Raw genomic sequence first — 17,111 nt, 5'->3', positions numbered from 1 at the left:
CACCATCTTCTGATTGCAATGCAACTTCATTCTGCAGCCAATGAGGTGGGTCAAGCGCCATTTAAGGTTACAGCTTCCTGGTCAAGGGGCCCGTGACCTACAGTTTGAAAAATGCTGCTTCATGGCTTTAGGCAATATCAGGTTGAACTTGGAATGGCTTTGGAATGAGTTAGAATTTTTCCATTTAAATTAATGTAATAAAACTACTCATCCAGATTTCCATTATAAAGGGCTGTTTTCATATATGGATTAGATGTGTATAAAGGGGGAAGGGAGTGTATGGTGATTTGTTCCATAACACAGGCTTGCTCATTCTTCTTGTCTATGCTTGTAACAGTTGCTCCAGGATGGATGCCAGACTCAGGGCCTAATCTTATCCAACTTTCCAGTGCCAATGCAGCTGCTATGCAGTCCCCAGGTAAGGGAACAAATATTCCCTTATCTTGAGGAGACCCCAGTAACTACCCCTCTACCACAGGATGCAGTGTAAGCCCCCCTTGGCATGGCTGCATCAATGCTGGAAAATTGGATAGGATTGGGCTGTCAGGCCTCTGCAAAGAGGGAACAAAACAAATCACTGTGATTTCTGTTTCAGCTTTGAATGGAGTCTGCCATCTCATAAAAATCACAGGCAATGTTGAGTTCCTTTCATCAGGACATGTCCAAGGAGAGAAGAATGATTACCCTTTTTTATTTGACTAAGAGCCCAGTCCTGTCCACTCTCCCCCTGCAGATGCAACAGAGCCCCACTGCACCTGCTTGGGGGGGGGGGAGAGTAGTCACGGAGGCCTCCTCTGAGTAAAGGAGCATTCTGGCTCCAAACTCACCTGCTATATCACTAACTAACTCTTTCCACATTGCAACTTCACCATACTCAAATCTCTTTCCCTGAACCTCACCAGAATCGCAGAGGGAGCTCTCCTACGATAGCTGAACAAGACCAAAACATTCCCAGTTCAAAAAACAGATTGAGGAGTTTACGCATTACAGGTGCTTCTTTTAAAATTAATCGCTTATTATACACTTTACCGTATTGTCTCCAATCCTTTAAAAGCCCCTCAGCAATTTGGCCTGTTAGAAACTGGTGCGGGCAAATCAGCAGTGACATTAAAAATAACATCCAGCAGGAACAGCGCAAATCCTGCTTTCCTTACTTGCTGCCTTGACACATGTGAACTACACTCAATCAGGGACGCTGAGAACAGGCATTGGAACTGGGGCAAGAAGCATGATTAGATATGCTTCCTAACTTTATTCTACAAACTATATTTTACTACATTTTAAAAACATGTTTTTAATTGAGAGTTTTAACTTAGCATGACCAAAACTAAAACTAAAAGAAAACATGTATGAGAATTATGAGAATCTTTTTATTTATAAACTACTTCCTTGAGTAGTGCTACTGCGTTCCTTTTCTTCTACCTCAGCAAAGTCCTCCTCATTTGCTTTTTCTGCTTCTAATAATGCAGGGGCACCCGAGGACTGCCTGTCACTATCTTCCCTCATTAATGAGCAACGATTTTGAAAAAAGCTCCAGGTGAAATAAACTTGCCCAGTCATTTATTGATTTTTCCCCTCTTTTTTCTTTTCTGTGCTCCAGACTTCAATCTGTACTCCATGCTGTTAATTTCACCTCCAAGCAATGCCAAGCAATATAGGCTTGATCCAAGGCCATGTGTCCTAGACACACACACACTAAACTAGAAAACGGGGTGGAGCTAACTATTGAGGCTGGAAATTCTGTGAAATGAACTGGGAGACCAACTACTGGGACCTAGTAGTTCTGGTCTGAAGGTGTAAGTTTCACTTTCCCATGTTTGAATTGTATTAATAATATACTTTGGTGCTTATGGAGAAGACCTGGGCTGTGTTTCCACTACAGCTTTAATCCACTTCCAGTGCACTTCTGTTTGCCCAATACATTCTGGAGAGACTGTAATTAAGGAGAGTGTTAGAGTTACGCTTAACTACAGTCTCCAAAATGCATTGGGAATAGAAGTGCATTGAAAGTGGATTAAAGCTGTAGTGCAAGGGTGCCCAAACCGCGGTCCTGGGCCCACTTGTGTCCCTCAAGGACTCCCAATCCGGCCCTCAGGGAGCTCCTAGTCTCCAATGTGCCTCTGGCCCTCCGAAGACTTGCTGGAGCCCGTGCTGGCCTGATGCAACTCCTCTCAGCGTGACGGCCAACTGTTCGACCTCTCACTTGAGCTGTGGGATGAGGGCTCCCTCCGCTGCTTACTGTTTCACATCTGTGATGCAGCAGTGGCAGCAAAGGAAAGGCTGGCCTTGCTTTGTGCAAGGCCTTTTATTGTCCTTGAGATATTGCAAGACCTTCATTCATTCATGTAAGTTCCATCTCTAATATATTCATTTATGTAAATTTATTCAAATTTGAAAAGTAAATTAATTTTTTTTCCCCAGCCCCTGACACAGTGACTGAGAGATGATGTGGCCCGCCTGCCAAAATGTTTGGACACCCCTGCTTTAGTGGAAATGCAGCCCTGGATAGGCTAAGATTGAGGAACCCAAAATTATTTGTAATAAATTTGTTTTGTAGTGTATAGTTTGTTCTGCCATGGCCCGGGCCCCCTGGAATCCCAGGCTCCGGGAATTTTGCACCCACTGTCCCCCTCTCCTCAGTCCTGCGACCTGGGAGCCCACATTTCAAGACTCTTCCAGCTCTTCTGTTTCCCTTCAGGGTGGTTGAGCATACCAGGGAGCTACAAGAATGCCCCAAGCCATAGCTCTCTGAAAATTATAACTGAACACATGCAGAATTCACACATTTAGATGAAATATCTAATACAATTTTTGATATTCAGCAACTCAAAACTCTTCCCATAGCATTTCTGACTTCCCTGTTTCTCATGCTGTAGATCACTGGATTCAACATGGGTGGAATAACACAATACATTATAGTCATTGCTATATCTAGATTAGATGGATTGTCAGGGGAGGGTCTCAGGTATGCAAAGGACCCAGTTAAAAAAAATGTGAAGACAACAGTGAGGTGGGGAAGGCAAGTTGACAGGGCCTTTTTCCTCCCTTGAACAGAACCAATTGTCCGCACTGCATTTAAGATGTGCACATAAGTTACAACAATGAAAATAAAGCAGCCTAAACCAGCAAAAATACTCAACACAACAACAACCATTTCCACTAAGTATAAGTCAGAACAGGTGAGCTTAAGTAACTCTGGGATTTCACAGAAGAACTGATTGACGATGTTGGAGCAAAAAGGGCTTGCAAAAGTGCCAGTGGTGTGCAGCACTGAATAGAGAAAACCAGTAGTCCATACAGTAGCAATTATTTGCAGACAAGCTTTCCTGTTCATGATCATTTCATACTCTAATGGGTTGCAAATGGCAATATACCGGTCATATGCCATGACTGTCAGGAGGACGAAATCAGATGATAAAAAGAAGACAGAGAAGAGGACTTGAGCAACGCATCCACAATAAGAGATGTGCCTGGTTTTCATGAGGGAGTTGGCCATGGATTTGGGGATAAAGACTGACACAAACCCAATGTCTTGTATGGCCAGATTCATTAAAAGGAAGTACATGGGGCTGTGCATGTGATGGTCAAGAGCTACTGCGGCAATGATGAGAAGGTTCCCCGAAACAATCCCCAAGTACAACAGCAGGAAGGCCACAAATTGTAGAATCTGATATTCCCAAAGGTCTGAGAACTGCAAGAGCAGGAATTCTGATACTGAGGTTTTGTTGGACATTTTGCGCTCATACTGTTCAGAAGCATGCTGTTGGAGAAAAGAGATGGAAGTTATTCAATTCCATTCTGATTTAGTAACAAATGTAGGGTAATCATGATGATGATATAAATGCTGACTTCTACGGCCCAATTCTATCTAGCTGTCCAGCACTGTTGCAGCTGCAGTGGAGCCCCAAATGTTCCCTTACCTTGAGGAGGCCTCCGTGACAGCCCTCCTACTACAGGGTGCACTGCACGCTCTGTTAGCACGGCTGCAGCAATGCTGGAAATTTGGATGGGATTGTGCTCCTTGTCTCCTCACTAGCAGCCTAATCCTATCCTCACGGTACACTGGAAGATTTTGCGGTCTGCCAGCATGTCATGCATATAACTTCACACAGCCCTCACTAGACTGCAGAGCCAGGGCAAAGGTGGAAAGGTCAGGAGGCCATGCACCATCAGCAGCACCCTGCAGGCAGGTTCCCAACATTGAGGTATGTTGGGCTATGGGTGGATTGGGGAGGAGATTGGACTGCCCATGCGACGGATCTCAGTGCAGTGGCGACCATCAGTGCTCCTGCTCTGGGCCTAACATGCCCCTTCCACTTTAACAGATCTACACCCGAAAATTACTAGCATAGATACATATGGTTCTGTAGGGAGCCATGGAGCAACAGAGGAGGAGATACATAAATTTTTTTGCTTACCTCTCTCAGCTGGCCTGGTCCCCTGCCTGCCATGGGATGTAGCAGAAGTTGTGTCAGTGGCACCACAGGCTGGTGCTGGACAGAATTGAGCAGTTAGTCTCTAGAATGACAGAAATCTCAAGTTCACTGTTGGTGTCAGATTGTTGGGGACCTTGATAAAAACCCTGTAGTGGTGTCTCCATTGCTCTCCTGTCGGCCCCCTAATGGTGCATTGTTTTCATGGTTTGGGGTCAACATGTCAAGGTAGACCCTCAGATAGATGTGGTCAATTGGTGATGGCAAACTTGATGGCACTCTTGCTAAAGTTTCATATACTTGCAGAATAAGAAAATATCTCTCGTTATGTCTTCTGAGTTTCGAAAGGTAGAGGAAACAAACTATATTTACTTGAATTTGTAGGGTGTCTGCCTTATTTGGAAATTATCACTCCAACTTGCAGCCATCAATAGGGACCCCTCTAACCTTTTACATTCCATTTCACTCCAATGACTCATAATCCTTATAGGAAAAACCCATTGTCCATGCATTGTTTCTTTGCATGATCATTGGTCATTGAAAATTCTTGTCTTATTCAAGAAGAGGAAGAAGCAACAGTAAACATAAAACAAGAAGGACACCAGTGGAGACAAAACGTGAATAGCCTCCAACACCTCAAGCACAAATCAGGATACCAGATAAGCATTTTCTGTCCATTGGGCTCAATAAACTGGATTTGCTGGTCAGCCAGAACAGCAAAATGAGGTTTGTGGTTGAACACTTGGGATGTCACAATACATCGCTGGTAGGCTGCATTCTGTTTGGTGCATTGTGACTTGGGTATGACTGTTGTAGACTAATAGCACAATCCTATGCATTACTCAGAAGTAATTCTCACTGATTTCCATAACACTTACTTCCAGGTAAATGTGTATTATTCATTGTATAAGTAGGTTCCATAGTATTAGTAGTTTTCAGACAATAGAATTCAACTTGTATCCTCAGGATTTTTCACTCTAGGTGACAGAAATATAAATGGTACAGTTAAATAGACATTTAGATATAAGGGGAATGGGGAGAACCGTTCATATCACTAAAGTCAAACATTAACAAATTACTTACTATTTTCCTTCAGGGATATTTAAATTTCCAGGAACCATTTCTGTTCAAACCACATGGATCTGTATGGCACCACCAGTGAAGATTTATTGAAAAGTCCATCTATCTTTTTCATGTTGAGACTATAAAGAGGTTGGTCTACATAGGCATTCAGAAGCTGTGTATTACCTACATTGGATGTTCCTGGAGAGTTTGTCTCAGGAGTCCACCATAAGTAAGCTACAGAGGCTTACTCAGAACATTGTTAACTTTCTGGTCTATATTTCTGCTGACATGATCAAGCACTGCCCCTGAGTAGGTATATGAAAGAATAATCATGAGAACCACTACTTCAAATCTATTTAGAGGCACACTTCTGAAGATCAATATTGGTCAGAATTAAACATTTTAATGTTTAATATTTGAGGCAGCTGCATACACAACCTATTACACCTATTGAAAATTCGGAATTACAGTATCTAATCTCATAGTAGGCGGAATGTGTAACTTGATCTGCTTTGACTAGTGCTCAGTTCATAGCTGGTTGTCTTGCTGATTCAATATTTCTTAAAATCTACTCCTAAAAAAGTAGTAAAATATGAATGTGGCATTCATTACGTATGTGTTGGCAACAGATTGCCTACATGTCCCAGTTAGAGCTGGGCGTTCTGCAGGAGGTGTTTCAAGGTCTGGCTGATAGGTAGGTGAGCATGGAGGCTGGGGTGGGCCATCTCAACACCACTGTGGAGACGCATGCAAGAATTCAGAGAGTGCAACTGAGATTAATCATGGACTGAACTTCATGACACTGATTTTATTCAGTGCCAGTTCCCACACCTTTTTTGTAAAAGGGAACAGGATAATATCACATCAACCGCCTCAAGCGATTCCAACTAAGACAAGGAGTCCAGTGGTTTGGACTCTGTCATCATATGTCAACTGCACACTGCAACATGCCATTATGCAAAGAGGAGCTGCACATCGCCACATGCAGGTATGCACCACATCATGCCACATAAAAGTAGACTCTATAGTTCAAAAGTATTAGTTCAATAGTGATTTAAGATGGGAACTCTGAAGTCTCATGATTTATTTGCTACATAATGGATTTTCTTGAGCCTCATAGAAAGGTACTGCCTTATAAACACACAAAGGTGCCCTCATTATCCCCAGGGGTTCCATTCCACAACCCCCCCCCCCATAAGGAAACCCATGGATAATGAAATCTGTGGATTTAGGGGCCCTTTGCTCCCAAAACCTCACTCCCCTCACCTCCAGAGGGTGTTCAGAGGGCTGAGGAGGCCACCTGTGGCCTTCCTGGTCCTCCAAAGGCCTCTGAGTGGACTTAGAAGGTAACTTCTGGTTTTTCATTTTTAAAAAAGGCCTCCAAAGACCTTTTAAAGCCTTTGGACATCATTTCCATTTACCTCACAAAGGCCTTCTCCCTGGCCCTCAGAACACCCTCTGGAGGTGAGGGGTCCAGGTGGGTCCAACCTGTGGATATGGGATACTTTAATACAGGGTTAGATCTCAGTAACAAAAAAAAAGGGGGGGAAGAGTTAACAAGTAGAATGTAAGTTTAGGAAAAGTGATCATTTCAAGCAAGCTAAAATAAACCCAGGTTCTTCCATTTCCTGTGAGATGAATCTGCCCTAAGTCTCCCATTAATCAGTACTCATTGCTGACTTTTCTTTTAATCAAAATGCATTGTCCACTTGACAGATAGAAATTTAAGTTAGTAATGTTATAGGACACTATTCAATAAATATTCCTCCAAGTTACCTGTGGTGCTAACTAATCCTAACTAAGTGGTGCACATAAACCGTTTCTGCCCAACATTGCCTATATGCAACAGGGACCAAATATGTACACCTATGGGCCAGGCAAACATGAGTTAAATAACTAAGAGCCCAATCCTGAGCATAGCTTGACATGCTGGCTTACCGCCGACGTGCACTGTTGCAAGCATGCCGTAAGGCATGTTTGCGATCTCTAACACAGGACAAGCGCCCGTGCTAGCCCAAACCTGGCCGGTGCTGGGCTAGTGCCGGGTGGGCGTCTGGCCTCTGCCGCTCGGTGGTCTGCATGGACCGCCAAGCAGTGGAGAGGAAATTGGGGGTGGAGGGAGGCAGGGAGAAGATGTTCCAGAGAGAGGGGAGGCGGGCAGAGCACAGGAAGAGGGCAGGGGAGGCATGCCAGGGAGGCGGGGGGAGGCATGCTGGGGGAGGGAGTGGGGAGGGAGCAGGGGAGGGAGAGAAGAGGCAGGACCAGTGGAGTGATGCTCCACCGGATCCTGAGCCTGATATGAAGGCTCTTACCTCACCACCAACCTTTTGGTCGGCAGTGAATCAAGTAGCCCCATTGCGGGGCTATTCCCTTTACCCAGGTGAAGGGGACAAAAGTCCCCTTCTCCTGAGGTGCCACCCGTGGCTGCCGTGGGCATGCAGGATGCGGCAGCAGCTGTTTTTGTTGCTGCTACAGCTGCCCTTCCCAGGAGTTCAGGATTGGGCTCTTAATGGTGAGCCAGAGTGGAGTTGTCATTTGAAATAAGTGCTCAGGAGATGCCCAAACCTATTTTTATCCCCTTATTCCTGTGTTAGAAAAAAATGTGCATCTGTCACTATCTCCAATCTGAATTTGTTGCCCACCCCCGAGGTACAAGTTATATATTGGGTAGGTTGCAAGAAATCAAAAAATAGAGTATCCTAAAATTGGGAAGAAAGGTTGGGGAACAATTTGGTAGTGAAATGCAAAGATCAGTTAATACACCGATTAAACACTTGGAACTGGGATGGGGTCTTCGATGCAAGGGGGCTTTGCTTCTCCTACCTCTCCCCCAGGTAGCAAGCATGTCTGCACTGATTTCAGCATGTTGAATTTTACAAGTTGAGAACCTTGTACATCAGACATGCAAGTGAATAAATACTGCACAAAGTCTGTCACCATCTCCTGGGCCCAATCCTCCCTCCAGCCACACTCCCCCTGCCCAGTTCTGCCCCTCAAAAAGTCTCTCCACCTGCCAGCGGTAGTACTTACCACTGTCCATGTTCCACCACCATCTTCTTGGTGCTAAGGCCCAGCACCAACTGGCATGGGCCATAGTACGGGTGCCACGTCCTCTCTGATAGCACAGCAGTGCCTTATGGTACTTTTACAATGGTGGTTGCTGGGGCAGCGTGATGGTCACTGGCACTGCCCCAGCTCAGGATTAGACCATTTGTTGATTCTCTCTATAAACTGTGTTGTGAAAGTTCTTGTTGAAAAGTTGTATTTTCCCAACAATATTCACGTATACAATATTCTGAAATGCCGAAGTATCTTTAGATTGAACTAAAACATCTTTACTTAGCTCATTTAGCATAATCCAAAAAGAAATACCAACTAAACCAAATGACTTTCTTTAATGAGCTGTATGTCATTTACATACAGTAACTAGCTTTAATTGTTTTTCGCTCCATAAGACACACTTTTCCCCCCAAAAAAAGTGGGGGGGGGGAAGTGTGTGCGTCTTTTGCAGCGAATACTGCAAAAAAGAGTGCACGTTGGGGACCTTAATGAAGGGGGGATCTTCATGCCAGTTTATGATCCCATTCACCCTAATAAAGGAGGGATCTTCATGCCAGTTTATGATCCCATTCACCCTAATAAAGGGGGGATCTTCATGCCAGTTTATGATCCCATTCACCCTAATAAAGGGAGGGATCTTCATGCCAGTTTATGATCCCATTCACCCTAATAAAGGGAGGGATCTTCATGCCAGTTTATGATCCCATTCACCCTAAGAAGGGGGGATTTTCATGCCAGTTTATGCTCACATTCAAAAAATGTCATTCAAAAAATGTGGCATTAGCAATGCCTTAGATGGAAGTGAAGACAGCGAAGGAAGTGATGTCAGTGATTGTGAGCAAATGAGCTTCATAAATTCTGACTCTAGTGATGATGAGTTCTTGGGGTTTCCAGAAAACTAGAGTACTCAAACCTTTAAGTCTCTCCATTTGTTAATGACAGTGATAATGGTTCTTAATGCCACTGTATTGACTGCTGTTCACTTTACATGGTTCAAATGTTATTCAGTTATAGTTTATTAAATATTTTATTACACTATTTGGTTCAGAATATTTTTTTTCCTGTTTTCCTCCTCTAAAAAATAGGTGTGTCTTATGGTCAGGTGCGTCTTATGGAGCGAAAAATACGGTTTCATTTTCATAATGAAAATTTATGAAAACGGTTTCATAAATTATTTTCATTTAATTCATTACTAATAGCATAGGTTGCCCTAAGGCTTTTGTTGCAAAGCAAAATATAGCATTTAAGTAAGAGCATACATACATACTAAACAAAGCCCCTTCGAATAGGAACAAGACAGTGAGGTGGTAGAGAAGGCACAATAGTTTTGAGCTACCTGCCTCCTGTATGCTGCCCTGGAGTGGTTGCTGGACTGAATGGAAGAACTTTCTGGAATTCTTTCTCATTTAGAAAAATGGAACTAAAAGTGTTTGGTCATATTTTACCCCTATTGCTGCTCTTTTGCTAAGCACCTATATAGCACTAACGGAAAACTAGACATCTGGAGGGTGTGGGGGGCTGTAAATATATATATTTTTAAATGTGATCAGGAAGTGCTTCACTCCTGTGAAAGTTTCTTCCATTTTCAGATATTCAGTTATTCTATCTTAATTGATTAACCAAACTGAGTTAACTTTTACTTATGAACTCTTTACTTTTTTCCATGCCTCTGTGGCTGAGAGGTGTTGGACTCTGGAGAACAAATCTCTAGGAACTCAATAGAAACAGTCATAAACCTTTTGCCACATCGGCAATTCTTGTTGCTATGTTGACTGAAGGTTAAGAGGACTTATATGAAATTTTAGTGATTTTCAGACAGATGCACGATCATTCTGTATCACTCTCGGAGAAAGTGAAACAGAAATTGAAAGAAATCTCTGAAGAAAAATTGTAAGCTACTTATATTTTTACAATCTTACTTACCTGAAGGATTTCTGAATTGCTCTCTCTCTCTCTCTCTCTCTCTCTCTCTCTCTCTCTCTCTCTCTTATTTCTCTGCCACTCTCGGTCTCCTTTTCTCTCAACCATCTTCAATTTAATTTCAATTTCAAGAACCTTTATTGGCAATAAAACAGTTAATGGCAGACACAAAAGACATGAACTATACAACAAGATTCTATCAACAGCATAAAAGTTTAAGTTGATGGGACACATGAAGATAGTTTCCTTATAACAACTAGCAAATAGTCAGCGACTGAATCAGTGATAGCCACAGAAGTATCTTCCAGAAGGGAACGCAAGAAATCATTGGGTGAACCAGAGAGGACAGACAAAATTGGGTCTAAAAAGGTACTGCGCAGTGTTCAAAGAGCAGGGCAATATCGGATATAGCGTATTGGGTTCCAAAGAACAGAGTTTGCAAAACCTGCTATCGAACGGCACATTGTGAAATCTCCCCTCAAGAACTGCAGAGGGGAAAATACTAAATCTGGTGAGCATAAAAGCCTGCCTCTTACTTGGATTGATCAGTTCCATGTAGTAATTAGAAATACGGCCAAAGGATGGTAATAGGCGAAAGTAATGGGGGGAACAGGTGGGATTAATATTGGAAAACAATAACTGGGATTCAACCTCAGTCAACCATCTTTATGACTATGAACCTGGTCTAAGGCAAAACACCTGAGTGAACTGCCTGTCTGGGTGAAATAATATTTTCAGGTATTCTCACTTAAAAATATGAATGCCCCACCTCAAAGGTTCAAATATCCCTGGGAATATGATTTGCTGAAATGATTGATTGATTGATTGATTGATTGATTGATTGATTGATTGATTGATTGATTGATTGATATACTGGGATTTAAGACTCCTATGACCATTTAAGACTCCTATGCCCATGGACTTGCATACAATTGGTGTTTCTGCTGCTCTGATACCGGGTTGTTGGACAGTTTCATTTGCACCCCAAATAGAGCTCCAAATATGTGAAAAAAGGATAGAACTTCCTTATCAGAGAGAGAGAGAGAGAGAGAGAGAGAGAGAGAGAGAGAGAGAGATTATGTGTTATGCTGTCTATTGCAAATGTATATGTGTATGAGTATATAGTATATGAGTATACTATATACTAAGTATATGAGAGATGTTAGCTGCTGGAAAAAAGTAGTTTCTATCACTCTCCAAATTCACCTCTTCATTTAGCTGTACCACTAGCCAGACGCTTCCACTCTGCCAGTTGGAGTTGAGGCACAATTGTCCTATGACAGATATTTCTTAGTGAAAGCTGGGTGATCCAGGGTGTTGTTGGGCAGCCTAAGCCCAACAACACTAGTGGTGTCCAGTTATGCAGTGGCACTGAAATGGCTGCTGCAGCAACCTATGGGACTAGTGCAGCTGCCAGAGTCTCCTCAGGATAAGGGAATAATTGTTCCCTTACCCCATGTAGAACTGAGGAAGCCCCAATGGGTCTCCTCGGAGCTGTGTCAGTTTTTGAGTTGGCACAGAACTGAGGACCATGTAGGGTTCCACAACTTGGGAGGGGGCACAGGATACAGTGGCAGGCACTGCCACCATCTCCGCCAATCCTCCTCCAGCCTGTCCTCCCCCCACCCAGTTCTGCCCCCTCCCACTTTTCCCCATCCTCTCTTGCCCCAAAAAGCCTCTCCGCCAGCCAACAGTAGAACATACCACTGGCTGTTCCATGAGGTTGTTTTCTTAGTGCTGAAGCCCAGCGCCAACTGATGTGATAATCAGCGCTGGTGCCACGTCCTCTACGGCACTTTTGCTATGATGGTTCCGTTCGTCTCCATTTTGCTCACCCCGCCTGAAATGGCTCTGAAGGGGAGGGGGAGGGGCCGACTGCATGCTGCAATGAGGCTTTCCGCAGAACTTAGTGCTCTGCACCCCCTCTAGCTACGCCACCGGCTGGTGGACTATATCAAATATTTCAGGTGGTTGTTCGACTGCACGTTTTTTCAAGAGCTGGTGTAGCTCTTCCAAACACTGTGCCTTTCAGGAGCATTTTCAGATGACAAGGTAGAAATTAAAGTGAAATGACAAGGTAGGAATGCAGTGTGGGTCATTTGAAATTGTTATCCTTGGTCTATTTATGAAGGTCCAAATATGCCTAACTCAGAGGCAAGTTTGCAGGGTCTCTTTTTCATTATTTTGTTCAATCTTATAACTTCAAACTTTAGGTTTGTAGGTTCAAATATTTTAGGGATTGCCTTAGTCACCATAACTAAGCAATGATGAGTATGCAGGTATAATATTATCAAACAACTGCTGTCACTGCCTGTACTAATGTACAAAACAAAGTCCCAGCTTGATAGTTTCTCTTGTTACTTTATCATTATAACCACTACTACACAATACCATTTTTTAACCATTTTCCATTTCTTTATACAGGTGACATGCATCCTACCAAGCAGCAAACCATCATCACCATGACTAACCACTCTTCTCTGTCTGAGTTTCTGCTCCTGGAGTTCACAGAGGTTCGGGAATTGCAAATTCTACACTTCTTTGTTTTCCTGGTTTTATACCTGGCAACTGTCACAGGGAACCTTCTCATCATTTCAGCAGTGGCCATTGACCCTCGTTTGCACACTCCCATGTACTTATTTCTGATGAACCTGGCCATCCAGGACCTTCGCCAAGTTTCGGTCATTATGCCCAAATCCATGGCCAACTCCCTCTTCAATACCAGGCACATTTCTTATGCTGAATGTGTTGCTCAAGTCTTCTTGCTCCTTTTATTTTTAGCATCCGATGTCTCTCTCCTCACAGTCATGGCCTACGATCGGTATGTTGCCATTTGCTATCCACTGCAGTATGAGATGGTGATGAACAAGCCGGCCTGCACCCAAATGGTGGTGAGTGTTTGGATCACCAGCCTTCTCTATGGCGTATTGCATGCTGGAGGTACCTTTGCAACCCCCTTTTGTTCCAACATTGTCAATCAGTTCTTCTGTGAAATTCCACACTTACTTAAGATTGCTTGCTCTGACTTGTACCTAATTGAAATTGGAGTTGTTGGGTTAAGTGCTAGTGTTGGCTTAGGTTGCTTTGTCTTTGTCGTTATCACATATGTGCACATTTTCACCTCAGTGCTCAAAATTCCTTCCGTGAAGGGAAGGCAAAAGGCCTTCTCTACCTGCCTTCCCCACCTCATTGTTTTCTCCACCTTTGTATTCACTGGATGTTTTGCTTACTTCAGGCCCACTCCTGATGCACCATCAAACCTGGACTTGGCATTTACCTTAATATATTCCATGGTTCCACCTATGATGAATCCACTAATCTATAGCATGAGAAACAAAGAAATCAAAATGTCCCTGTCCAGGATGCTAGGCTTGCAATACTTCTCTAAAAATACATTACTGGGTTTCCTTGCATAATGGTGAACTCTATGGGCCCCTTCACATACCCAGTCTGCCTGGGGTCAATTTTCTTATGGCACAATCCCATATAGAGGCAATTTATTGTGACCATTTGAGCAGGACTAATCATGTGGAACACTGCCAGATTCTCAGTGGAATTTAAGATGGATTTCAGGTGTCATCTCAAGGAGAAATACCTGGGAATTTTCAAGGGAAGCTTTGAAAAGATTCAATAAAACAAGTGAAGCATCTCTGGAGGAATTTTCACATCAGTAGCTAACTGTCACTTGATTGTGAAAGGTCCATACAGCTGCTATAATACTTGGGTATGTTGCTGTGAATGTGTGGATATAACAGAGGTGAACATCTCTCAGTAGGCATCAGAATACCTATTGTGGTTTTTAACCCTTGCACTGAAAATAAGACACCAGACACCGACTTTGGAAGTAACTTGGGCCAATTTATTAACTTTCTGCATGAAAACAGCAGGGCACTAACTACCACCCAAAGCTGCGCGGGAACCTAAATTGGGGGAAAATGGTGTATACTGTCTACCTCTCCAGATGGACGTACCATCTGGCTCCAGGCTCTGTTCAGTCATTGACTAATTATGCCTATCCTCCCCAACCCATGAGGGTCGAGACAGCTGAATGATGCAGACAGCTGAATGATGCAGACAGCTGGAAAAATCCAGTGTCAGCCTTGCCCTTTCTAGTCCAGGGGCTTGCCAGCCAGCCTCTTTGAGCTGGTCAAACATCATGGGAGCTGTACAAAGTCACTCCTTAACTTTGCTTACCTCAGATGGACAAGGCCTAGGGCCTACCTCCCCCTCCCACACACACACACACACACACACACACACACACACACACGGCACCTGCCAAGTGACCAATCAAACCCAACACCATTTCACCCAACTTCGCCAGGGTAGGCGAAGAAACCCTTAACCTCCAGTCAGTCTGGTTGAGAGTCAAAAATTCCTACCCGACCCTATCACAGCAACCAATTAATCTTGAATTAAAGAGGACAGACAGGCAGGGCACATTTTCCTACATGAGACCAAAGGTGTTGTCATCTCCACCTGTGGACCTGCTGGCTGCACTCTTGTACACAGTTTTGCCCCCTCTCATGAACCCCATCATTTATAACTTGAGAAACAGACATCCAAGCAGCTATGCAGAAGATTTTCAAGAAGAGGTTTGAATTCCACAAGGTGACGGTGTATAACTTTTCCCAGAAAGTTTAGTTGCCATTGGAGATCATCCAGTACATCTTGATTTCAGTAACTTAAGTCTTCTATTAAAAAAAAAAAAAAATTATGAGCTCTTATTGATCTAACCTGTGTAAGTAATAACTGCTTGTACCCTGTAATGGTTCAAATTTTTCATTGAAGATTTGAGTAGACAGCAAGGCTCTTTTACATGAATCCCATTGCAAATGATTTTGGTCATTTGAGGTTTTTGAACTGATTATTCAGGTGTAATTTTAGTTGATGTATGGCAAAACATTTGTTCACTGTGCACCAGCTGCACTTGCTTCATCACAGTTAAGTTTCTCTGCAGCAGAAACCCAGAGAGAGAGATTAAGATTAATTAAAACTGATCTCTGGCATACCACTTTGAAGGTTCACCAAATTATAACCATCAGTACATCTTTTGAAGTGGTTTACTAGACTAACCTGGGGAATAATATCCATTCTGATCCTAAGGAAGAGTGCCTAATAGCCCAATCCTATCCACACTTTCCTGGGAGTAAGCTCCATTGACTCTAATGGGACTTACTTCTGAGTAAACAGGCATAAGATTGGGCTGTAAGTGTCTTGATGAATCTTTTCTTCCAATTCCATTCCATTCAATGGATTGTTTGCAACATGAAGGTGGCAAGTAATTGCCCAGAATCCAAAAAAGTATTTCCAAGGGCCTGCTTTCACCACTTGATCAGGTTCATCTTGTGAAATAGCCTTGAGTACATGAAAACTTAGGCCAAAACAGTTGTGTATTAGGTGCACTGTTGTGTTTACTGCAACAAACTGATACAGCCCCAACCTTTGGAAGTTCTTCCCAAAAAGCTTACAGATATGGGCAATGATGGCAATATTTTAGATATCTATTGTCCTACTATATTATTTCCATTGAGAAGCTATTCCTTGTTTCCTTGGTTCATCTCAACATCTTTTACTAAGGTGAACAATCTCAAATCAAAAGACTCCAGCTGTTTACATGACTACTCACCAGTTCTACTCATATCAACTCTCTGTGGAACTAAGAAGTTTGAATCTCTGTGTGGGAGATGTACACAACCCTGCTTTTCTTTGAGTTTCATCGAACTGCTCTCAAGAACAGAGGTGAAGCTAAGAGAACTAACACCCAGGGACACATAAATTTTTAACAAGCCCCCCCCCACCGGGCTAGATGCCCAAAATACCCCCCGTGGCCTTCCTGAGAGACCTCAGAAGGCCTCCTGGAGACCTCTGAAAGGCACTTCCAGTTTTTGGCCTCCTTGTGCCTCAGAATTCCTCCCAAATGCAAAGGAGTCTGCCTGCTTCATGATCTGCCGCTGAGGATGCAGGTTGTCACCCCTCAAGGCATGGTGTCTGGGGCAATATACCCCATTCCCCCCTTAGCTATGCCACTGCCTATAAGGAATAAGAATCCTATCTAACATTACAGGAGCTAGAAATATTTGAGCTAGAAATAAGGCACATAAGGAGGACAGGACTTGCAAGGGCAAGAAGCCTTGTGGTAACCATTCCCTATAGTGAAATGCTATCTGGTCTTTTGGAAGCCAGATGTGAATTAGATGTAGTCCCCAGGGACCCCATCATAAAGGAATGGGGGGAAAGGGCCTACCCTTTGGTCACCAGAATCCAAGATGAGCACTTGGAGAGGGTGAAACAGCCTATTTTGAGCGGTCTCTGAGGTCCCTGAGGACTCTGCCCAGCACTCTTCCATCTTAGCAAGACAGGATGCCTGAGCTAGTCTATCTTTGCGACATCCCTTACTTGGATTCTTACAATGACCTGCATAGAATCAAGTGCCGTTCTAACACTGCAACCTTTAATCTGCTGAAGGCCACAGGCAGATGAACTTTCAATGCTAGTATTGCAGAGTGAGCACAAACACAAAAAAGACTTAGGCACCGACCAATGAGGGACAAAGGAAGCAACCAGATCTGTGCCCACATAGTCATATTAAGGGTGGAGGGCAGGTTGCAGTGCAACTAAGATACAAGTTGA

General features: G+C 43.4%; 2 protein-coding genes across 2 annotated transcripts; one reads left to right on the top strand and one right to left on the bottom strand.

The window, feature by feature from the left end:
* Positions 1-1,847: 1,847 nt before the first annotated feature.
* Positions 1,848-3,733, bottom strand: LOC136652943 (olfactory receptor 14I1-like). Its single transcript, XM_066629866.1, has 2 exons — positions 3,136-3,733; positions 1,848-1,933 (listed from the first exon to the last, which is right to left on the bottom strand). Exons 1-2 carry the CDS (start codon positions 3,731-3,733, stop codon positions 1,848-1,850), a joined length of 684 nt encoding a protein of 227 aa, XP_066485963.1.
* Positions 3,734-12,940: 9,207 nt separating this feature from the next.
* On the top strand, positions 12,941-13,894 carry LOC136652942 (olfactory receptor 14I1-like). The gene has a single exon (XM_066629865.1). It carries the CDS (start codon positions 12,941-12,943, stop codon positions 13,892-13,894), a length of 954 nt encoding a protein of 317 aa, XP_066485962.1.
* Positions 13,895-17,111: the final 3,217 nt, after the last annotated feature.

The sequence above is a fragment of the Tiliqua scincoides genome, chromosome 5, assembly GCF_035046505.1.
Source record: "Tiliqua scincoides isolate rTilSci1 chromosome 5, rTilSci1.hap2, whole genome shotgun sequence".
NCBI classification, from domain to species: domain Eukaryota; kingdom Metazoa; phylum Chordata; class Lepidosauria; order Squamata; family Scincidae; genus Tiliqua; species Tiliqua scincoides.
Note: the sequence above shows the minus strand (reverse complement) of the source record. Positions and strands in the feature narration are given on the sequence as shown.